The following is a 10,384-nucleotide window of genomic DNA, read 5'->3' as shown; positions in this document are numbered from 1 at the left end:
TTAGATGGCAGTCAAGCGTGTAGTTAATATAATACTAATTCACAACTTGAGTGCAACAATGTAACTCCGAGTGTTTTTTAGCTTATTTCATTTTAAATGTACACTATGTTACACACGTAAACAGTAAAAACATATTAAAATGAATTTTTGGTGCTAATAATCTATGAATATATGTGCATATCAAATTTTGAAGAATAAATCAATTATATGTAGTGTGTTTAAGGCCTATAAAGAATGTAGTCTGCTTAAAAAAGTGTATTACTAATATTTCTCAAAAAGAAAAAAAGAATATGTGGATGAGGCAACGACTCTTCGCGACGGATTGACTCTTATCTGGAATTGTGGCTTCAGGAAGTGGAGTGCGAAACGAATTGTGCTGAGCTCTTGCACTCGGTGGATGATTTGGATAGCAGACAGTTCTTCTTGTGGTGAGCGAAATTTACGAGCTTCTCGGTCGGGACTGGTCCATGCTCTCCGACGAGTGCACCGTGATTGTAACGCATCAGTGAACTATTTGGCTAAGTTCGGTGCACGCTCCTCACTGGATTTTCATATCCTAGAGGTGCCCATGTTCGAGGAGGGGGCCTTGGTCATGAGGGGCTACCTGAATGAAAGAAATGCACATTACTCATAAACTTATAGAGTAAAATACATTCATGAGTCACGTTCCTTAAGGTTCTAAAAATGACACTTCATCCCATATTTCTAAAGCTCACACTCCCCTCCACCCTTTTAAATTTTGTAACAAAATGTCAGAATCCGTCACAAAATCTTTGAATTGTAAATTTTCTAAAGCTCGCTTGGAGTATATAGATAGAATTAGTGACGGATTTTCAAAAGTATGATTTTCATCACAAAGATCATCACTAATTTACATCCTTTAATTTTAGTGACGAAAGTTTTTCTATCTCCAAAATTCGCCACAATTACTTTTATAAAGGAAAACATCCCTTTGTAAAATCTATAACTAATTCAGTTTCAGTCATTCACATTTTGTGACATATTCTGATATTTTGTCACAAGAGTTGAAAGGGAGCGAAGTACCTTTTTTAGAGTCCAAACGTCACAAGAATGAGGTGTAAGTGTTGCATTTTACTTCAACTTATAAATATTGACCAATTTGTGTATAAAAAGACTTAACATTTTGGATAAATAAATATATGTATTTCAAATTAATTAGTCAAAATATAAAAGTCAGTATAATTAACTTGGTCATGTTTAAAAAAAAACTTGGTGAAAATTTTTAAAAAAATTACAGTTTATTAGTTGGTGTGGGAGAAATGAAAAGTGGCATCTTTTGAACGTGTGTCACATGGATCACAAGACAAATCAAAATAAAAGAACGGCTACCCATGTAATTAAATTAATTGAAATTTAATTTCCACCACACCTCAAGACAAAACCTCAAGACAAAAGGAATTGATGAAAACATGAATTGCGTGGAATTTCCCTTTCATCAACTTACATGGGAGATCAACATAACACTTCATTTCATTCACTTCAGATTAGGCCATTTCACGTTTAACTTATTGATACACTATTTTTCATTCTACAATCAAACTCCCTTTGTCTACTGAAGATACATGAAGTCACTTAAGTGATTTAGCCAATCACACACCTTTAACATTTCTTTTGGGACCCATTTGATTTAGCCAATTGAGTTCTTGGGTGATTTAGCCAATCATAAAACAATGATCTTTCCTTTTGGGACCCATTTTGCTGTCCTTGGTTTAGATATATAAAATCGTGTTATTAGGCAATCTTACTCATCATGTGTCTCTTCTTTTATCTTTTTCACTTTTGGAACTTATAAGAGACACACAGATCTAAACCATCATGTGTCTATCATAGTAAAAGTGTATCACAAGCCTATCTTTTAAAGCCAGAGCAAGCATAGCCATGAAAACCAGCCAAAAGAATCTGTAAACGCATGAGACCAGACAGTGGCACACTGTCATTAGTTTAACTTTACTATTAATACCACAAGAAGAAGACATGTAAATCTTAGGAATGTTGTGGTTAAAATTTGGAAAACATAAATAAAAGATGCATTTGCTTAGGTTCTGGCACTGTGTGCTAGCTATAAGTAAATTTGCTAAGAAGTCCCACATTGGCTACCAAAATAATAGTCTTTCTAAAAATTATAATAATCCTCACTTCCAAATCTATATAAATTACAATCCTAAGTAATGAGGGCAAAAAGATGTGCATGTAACAATGTCTTATGTTTGAGATTTTGCCATGTGATCTAATCAAATGGGAATGGTAAAAGCAGGGGAAAAGGATAAAAACAAAGTGAAGCTATAGCTAAAGAAGCTGCAAACACAAAATTGTTAATCCAATAGTGTGATTTATTGTAGTTAAATTGCTTATGTTTGAGATTTGTCCATGTGATCTAATCAAATGGGAGTGGTAAAAGCAGGGGAACAAGTTAACAAAGTGAAGCTAAAGCTGAAGAAGCTGCAAACACAAAATTGCTAATCCAATAGTGTGATTTTTAGTAGTTAAATTGCATTTTGATCCCATAAAAGTTTCACCTCCAATGTTTGAGAGGTTTTAGTCCTAAAATTACCATACTTGAGAGTGTTAACCTAACTTCTGCCCTCAGAGTGAGGGTTAATGTCATTGTTAAGTTTTGTATGTATTTCTAGTTAAAAAAAAAGATAAACATTTAATCTACATACAAAGTATATTGATTGGACGAATTCGATCAAATCACTGTGAACAGTGTTGATTTAAGAGGAACAATGAATACGAGTGTAGGCGGCAAAGACAGAAAGAGAAGGAGCAAGTCCACTATGGTTCGTTGTCCACACCCCAGAGGGGTCCCTGTGAATACACTCCAAGGCCAAAGTAAGTGAGGCGTCGTCACATTTCAAGGAGATAATTTTGGCTAAGGTTGGAATTAGAGTGTGTGTACGTGAGGGTTTTCCTTTTACTTGCCTTTTGTGTGTCTCTGTTTATGGATACCGATGGAGTAATGAGTGCCTGATGCGGTTCACAAGTAGCAGAGATTGGAGGGCTCAGATGTGCGTATACATGATGTCCCGCAATCTCGAGCTTCGTGGCTACACCTGAGGTTAGAGTGAAAGACTTGTGATGGCATGTGAAGAAGTGATATAAATGCCCTCGATTGTGGAGTATAAGATGAACGCGAGTCATGGAAAGGGACTCACTGGTTAGAGGAGCCTGAGAAGGTATCAATCGAAGGTGGATATGACCAAAGCAAGGACAATCAGATCCTTCTCCGGAATAGTATCCCCCTTGAAGTGGGATTCAGCGATGGATGCCAAGAGGTATAGAGGGTCCTAGGTAGTCGCCGAGAAAAAGGTTATGCAACCAATCGGGGCATCCTACAAGTAGGGACAACCTGATGCTCCTCCAAACACATATCATATTTGGTAGTTCACAAAATTGGTTCAAGCACTACAAAGCACAAGTTCATGTGTTGTGATGGTTGCTCACATCGTCTCTTAATTATGAGATCAAGGTGTTCAACCTGAGCAGTAAACGAGAAGCCACGAGGTGTGTTTCATTCCCATTGACGATGGTCAAATTAAACTCCCAACATCATAGTTAAAGGGCAAGATGAGCAACCACCACATCACACCTCGTAGTTAAATATTATCTTTAATATCAAATAAAAACAAAATCACGCGTGAACCAATTTTTACCTTTTCAATCGTAGAATTGTCCTTATAAAAATGAGAATTTATCTTTTCAAGAATTAAAGCCACCTATGAAACTGAATATATAAAGTCACCATATATCATTTACACACCAAAATAACTATCTACTCCTATGATGTACTACTTTTTTTCAATATATATTATCCATTGCTTATAAAAAAAAATCTTACTCCTAAGAAACTGAATTAGAACTATATTCTTTGGAATCTTGGCAACCTATTCGTTGTCAAACATTTAGCTTTTTCTATGTGCATTTTCAGCTACTTTGACTCATTGTCAATTAAGACCGACTACTTCATGTTGAATCTTATTTCCGTTGATGTCGTTAGTCATAAATTGGAAAAACTAGTATTGCTGGATAGTATTGTTAGTTATCTTGTTCCTCATCATTGTTTCTGATTCTATAAATGAAAAAGCCACGTCGTCATGGAAAAAAATCAATAATAAAGGGCGGGAAAGAACAATAAGATACTACGATTTGATTATATGCTATGGTGCGCAATATCCTAACACTCTTTGCTCTTCTTGTGTATTTGTTCAAATTTAACATACTGTAGTATCAAAGATTCAAAACTTGGAAAAGAAGAAATGGTCAACAAATAGGAGGATTTGATAGGTAAAGCGCCTTTTAGGTACACTACAAGAAAGTAATTTGTGCTTGAGGAGTACACTACAAGAAACACTAAATTTAGCATTTGCTTTGACGTTCATACTAATTTGTGTTCGTTTGTGTCGGTTAAACAACCACAAAGCCAACACAGAGTGTTGAAATTCATCAGTTGTGTTTCAGTCTAAAGTAGCGTCAACATGACCAACGCTAATTAGCATCAGCTCACTGACTATTAAAGTCAATTTGGTGTTAACTCAAATTTCACCAAGTCTTTGAAATAAGTCGAAGATGCAAAATGGTCGAAATCTTGGTGATATAAGGCTTACGAATTTGGGCCCATAAGTGCTCATTGTGCTCTCCATGTTTCTAAGTGATTAAGGATGAGGAAATGGCAAGGGTGTCAATGGATACAAAAATGACAATGGCTTCGAGAAAAATGGATTTCATGCCATAAATAAGTGATTATGGACACCTCAGTTCGCTTCAAGCAAGGGAACTTTTCTTCATATTGAACGATCCTCTACACTGATTAGCTTCGCTCCAAGCGAGCTATACTCGCTACGAGCAAACTGTACTGGCACATAAAACTTCTTCTCTATTTTGCGCTTGCTTCAAGCGAGTTTCAAGCCAATGTAACATTTCTTCTTTGTTTTTCACTTGCTTCAAGCAGCAGCGTGCCATCAAAACTTCAACTTTGATGTTTTCTCACGGTTCAATCCTTCTCCAAGTAGATCTTCATACCAATCTCATTCCTACATCAAAATATAGGGATTAGAACCACTAAAATACTTAATTGTGGGTAAAAATGATAAGTAAATAAATAACACATAAGTTAAATAAGTTCCCACAATAATATGAAAAAATACGCAAAATTGACACTTATTAGCCCCTAAGTTCCTTTTTTTTCATAATTTATTTTTCCTTCTAAGGTTGTTCCCTAATTAACCTCCCGTGGGTTCCTTGTTCATTTCCTCATTCCCAAATAAATTTCAGCCCTATTTTCCCCCAAAAATTTCATTGCATATCGCGTTCAACCTTCGCTCATACTTGCCCTCCATTGTCGTAAATTCTCTCAACGCTCAAGTTGCAACTTCCACAACCATCATTCAACCCTCGCTCAACCTTGCTGCCATTGGTGGTTGCGCTACGCCCTTGCTAGAGCCCCTTCCCTGGTCGCCAGCTCCTTTCGCCCTTTCTGTTGGAGTTCGATGTTGCCGCAATGTTCGAGTTCAACATCATCCCCTTGTTTCACTCTTGAGCAATTTCTTCTTTCTTTGTTAATTCTGCTTCTTTTTTTTTTAAATTCTGCTTGCCCTCCATTCTTTCAGCAATACCTTAAATGGGATTTTGCAAGTTACTATCAAGGAAAGGACCAACTAATCTATATCAGTTTGTTAACCTGAGAAAACTACTTTTCCTTTGTACCTAAAATCTTAACCACTTTTTGACTCCAAGTTCTCCACACACACATATATGCAATGTATGTGTGATCATTGACTTAACAATATATTGCATATATTTCCAAAGCGAGAAATCCATTCATATCGTTTTGACTAATTAAATCTAAGACCCGTTGATTGATTGCAATCCTGCACACTGCCTTTGGAGAAGGATTATGTGCTACACACCAAAGGAAAATGATCTAATCCTTGGTTTTCACATATTTGCTCATTTTAATTCTTGGACCGGGACTTACCTTAATTGACACGGCCACAACAATCTCACCTAGGACCAAAATAATGAAAACTAGCAACACATTATTACCTCTTTTGGGACATGATGGAGACGCCACTAGTGTTGGAAACTGGCATGATCATGAGCAAGGATAATGGGGTGAAAACATCAAAGCATGCAATATCAACACAAATGTGTATGGGTCTTAGAAGAATCTGGTGTTAAAATTGCTCAATGTTGTTAAATTTTAGGGAATGTTTTTGGGTGCCTTACTTTCCTTATAGGTAAGAGCACTTGTTCTTCTTAGCAAAGAATTATCGAAATGTTTTCCTTACACGGAAACATGCTTGCATTATTAACATCGCCATATTGCAAGTGGCTTTCCTTAGCAACTTGATGTGGACACTCGGAACTCAATAGCAAGTACACATGCACTTTTTTCCGTCAAAGTACAAGTATCCTTACGGAATTAATCATTTTATATTTGAACTAGAAAGATTCACATTCACATTTTAATTGGAGATATCACTAACAATGAAGTTTTTTCATATACAATTTTCAAACTCAAGACCTAATTAGTTTAGAAGAATCAAACATTTAACGAATTAACCATTAATATAATTGATACACTTACACTCTTAGCTAGCTCCAATGAAAATACTTGAAGATACAAACAATGCAGATATCCAACAAAATTTCATTTTCTCTCTATTTCCTTATACACAAATCTTCGTGCCACGTAGGGATGGAAGTATGTCAGACTACCGACAAAGGCCTATGGCCTACATCAGGCTCAGGTAAGACCATACCAAATTAATAAATAGGGAGGGTCAGGCTTGAGTTAAAAAAAAAATTAGGCTTAGGCTTAAAAAAAACCGTTCTCAGCCTAATACACCAGCTTATTTTAATAAATAGAAATAATTTAATTATATCTATTACTTTTTACATTGGATTTCAAAAATTATATCTTTATTGACTTATTTATATTTTAAAAAATGTTAGACTATGTAAGAATTTAACCATATAAACCTTCAGAAATGGACCAATAGTCTTTTTTTTGCTACATCAGAAAATTAACAACAGAAAAATGAAAAACTAGGGCATTCCCAAGAGATCCCTCAAAATGAGGATCTCTAAATCCGATGGCGGAGTCTCCAAAAGACACAGGTTCATGGACGGAGAGGAAGCACCCTTCTTGGCTAACTAGTCAGCTGGAAGATTATAATCTCTACTGATAGCACAAAAGGCCACATTCCACCTTATAACCCTCAGTTCACGAATTTCACTAAGGATAATGAAGAAGTGGTTGCTGCCCTCATCCTCCAATGCCCGCAACAGGTCACAGATGTCGACATTGCAAATGACATCTTTGAACCCTCGATCCCAGGCTATCTGCAATCCAAACTTGAGAGCCCTTGCTTCTGGCAGCAGCACACTACCACATGCAAAAAAAAAACTATGGAAACCACATATCCAATCCCCCTTTGAATCGCGAAGCAAAACTCCAGAACCCATGTGCCTGGTCGCGAAATTAAAGCTACCGATGGTCTATTTACTTTGACTTAGACAATATGATATAGTAATTTTAATATATTTTAGCTTGTTAGCATAAGTTTATTGACATGTTTACAAATAAATTTGTATGTTTACTCAAATCTCTTATTATAAAGCAAACATTTACAATTTTAAATAGACTACCAGGTCAGGCTAGACTTTTAAAGGATCAGACTCAAGTCTAAAAGAAAGTCTATGGCAGGTAACAGACCATGCTCAGACCTTGAATTTTATAAGTAGCTCAGATCTATTTAAGCAATTCCCAACCTATTTCCACCTCTACTATCGCTCGACATACGTTTGACATACACGTTTAGTCTTTCGACCTTCATTAGACATGAAGTGTGTAAGTTTTGCGAGAGTTTTCAATCTCCGCCAATTAAACACACAAATTTATAGGAGTCCCTTTAACGTTTCAAAACCTTTAGAATCTATTTTTTAATACTTTGCGGATTATGATAGTGAGAAATAGCCACAATCTGTATATGTCGCTCTACTCATATATCTAAGAAATATTAGTATTTGACCCTCAAAAAAAAAGAAATATTAGTATTTCATATACATCACATCAATTGCTTCTTTCTCATTTAATATATTATACTTGTAAGTGCCCGTTGGATGTTTGAAGAATGAGAATACCCATCATCATTTTCCAAATCAATATTTTGGGGGCCATATAAATGGGGCCTCGGTTACCCATTCTGTGCTTACTTTCAACTTCCATTTTGTAAACCACAACACATTAATTGCTCAAACAGGCTTTTCTTTTTTGAGCCAATTTATTGCGAATCACTCATTGATATTTTCGGTCCCTATGTTATTTCATTCCACAAGACATTAGAATTATGCAAATGCATGATAAACGAATCAATGCATTACCATTCTAGTTCTAGGGTACAAAACTAAAGTTCTCTCCAATCAATTGCTGAAAAAGGAAAGTTCAGTGGCTTTACAGGAGTAGAAAGTAGCAAAAGCATATATGAATATGAATTGTCAAGAATCAAACCAGTGAAATCATTCCTTCAAAGACATGGCTTGTGAAAAATGTCAGATCAAGCGTTGATTTACAGATAATTACATGTAACTAATTTTATGGGCTCTTTTCTTATATTTTTATGTGTTTGGATTCACCACTAATTCTTCCTAAAAATCACTTTTGATCATCTGAATCAATTTTTCTCAAATTGTGTCAAAATTTATCGAGTATCCAAACATGTAGTTCAGATATCACCGGGAAAGAAACCGATTTGCCGTCGATCTAAAGGGACACGTGGAGCTGACGAAGCCATCGACGAGGTGCAGGTACGTGTTCAAATCATGACACGTGGCGACGTTGACACCCCTGAGGTACGGAGAATTCCTACTACAAAGGCGAAGCTCCTCCCCAACCTCAGAGTAAACCCACTGCGCCTCCTCCACTCGCTTCCGAATCCACCTTGGAAACCGTGCCACGTGGATCCCCTCACTCTCTGCCACATCACCCTTCCTCCCGTCCACGTCATCATCAAACACAAACCCAGGCAACTTCGTTATAACATCATCCGAATTCACAATCCGCAACACCTTTGTCCCTTGCTCCTCAAGCCTCAACCGGAAGCTCCGGTTACCAACCCGTGGGCCACCAAATGAAATCACCGTCACAGGCGGTGGCCGGTTGAAAAACGTCCTCACATCATACGCCGTTAAAGTCGCTAACGCCGCCCCCAAACTGTGCCCCGTCACCGTTAAACTCAACGGCTCGTCACCGTACGTTTGAAGCACACGCGCCACCTCTTCCTTCACCATCTCTTGCAATGAACAATTCGAATCTGTTTTTGAAGTGTAGAGGCTCAAGAAACCACTCTCCACCATGGGGATATTTTCATCAAATTGGTAACCGTTTTTCTTCTTCTCTTCATTGTTTTTCATGCTGCATGGTAAATGCGTGAGCGTGGCGTGAAGATTCTCAAGCCATTCTAAGCAAGTGGTGGTTCCTCGGAAGGCGATGACAATGTCCCTCCTTCCGAGCCGTTTGATCTCTTCCTTGTCGTCGCAGACCGCTACATACCCGACGTAGCTGGACTGCACCGCATTGACCCAGCGCGGCGCCTTGTCAATCCAACCAGGCAATTGGATCGACGAGGTGGCGCGCAGGTGTTTGGTTACCTTGTAGCCAGTTTTCGGCAAATGGCATTGTTCGAAGAGTGTGCTTTTGGTGTACTTGCAGGTGGCGTAGTCCGGGGAGGAAGGGTTGGGGTTGAAGGATTTGTAGGCCGCTTCGACGAAGTGGCCGTAGCGGAGGATCTCGGAACGGAGGTTGTCGTCCAGGGGGTCTAGTAGGCCGTTCCAGTTGCTCATTCCTTGGTATTCCTTCCATTTTTTGCCTACTTTTTCGGATAATGGGGGTGGAGTTGATTTTAACGGTGAGAGGTTTGGTATTTTGATGGTGTTGATGTGGGACTTGGAGTGTTGGGTGAGGGGGATGCATTGTGGTTTGAGGGTGAGAGTTGAGGAAATGAGAGTTGGAGTGTGGTTTAGGGGTCTCATTGTGGAGAGTCTCATTGTGGAGTGAGGGTGTTGAGACTCAGTAGCACTGAGTGAGAGGAAGTGGAATGAGAGAAGTTGGGTATGTGTGTTTTGAGTGAGCAATTGGGAGGGAAATATATAATTGACAAAAGTGTTTACTGTTTGAAAACTAAAGGAATAAAAGAAAATTTAGACACTCTAGTGTATTGTGTGTTTGGTGTCTCACTGTGGAGTGAGGGTGTTGAGTAGCACTGAGTAAGAGGATGGAACGAGAGAAGTTGGGTATGTGTGTTTTTAGTGAGCAGTTAATTGGGATATACGCTTATAATATATATATATATGTATATGTGTA

At 37.8% G+C, this 10,384-nt stretch overlaps 1 protein-coding gene across 1 annotated transcript; it reads right to left on the bottom strand.

Moving 5' to 3' along the window:
* Positions 1-8,620: 8,620 nt before the first annotated feature.
* On the bottom strand, positions 8,621-10,138 carry LOC130732332 (phospholipase A(1) DAD1, chloroplastic-like). The gene has a single exon (XM_057584401.1). The coding sequence runs from the start codon at positions 10,066-10,068 to the stop codon at positions 8,755-8,757; it is 1,314 nt and encodes a 437-aa protein (XP_057440384.1). The 5' UTR covers positions 10,069-10,138; the 3' UTR covers positions 8,621-8,754.
* Between the last annotated feature and the right edge of the window lie 246 nt (positions 10,139-10,384).

The sequence above is a fragment of the Lotus japonicus genome, chromosome 1, assembly GCF_012489685.1.
Source record: "Lotus japonicus ecotype B-129 chromosome 1, LjGifu_v1.2".
Taxonomy (NCBI): Eukaryota; Viridiplantae; Streptophyta; class Magnoliopsida; order Fabales; family Fabaceae; genus Lotus; species Lotus japonicus.
Note: the sequence above shows the minus strand (reverse complement) of the source record. Positions and strands in the feature narration are given on the sequence as shown.

Coding starts and splice junctions, on each gene's coding strand:
- LOC130732332 (XM_057584401.1), bottom strand. CDS start 10,068: ATGAGACTCTCCACAATGAGACCCCTAAACCACACTCCAACTCTCATT.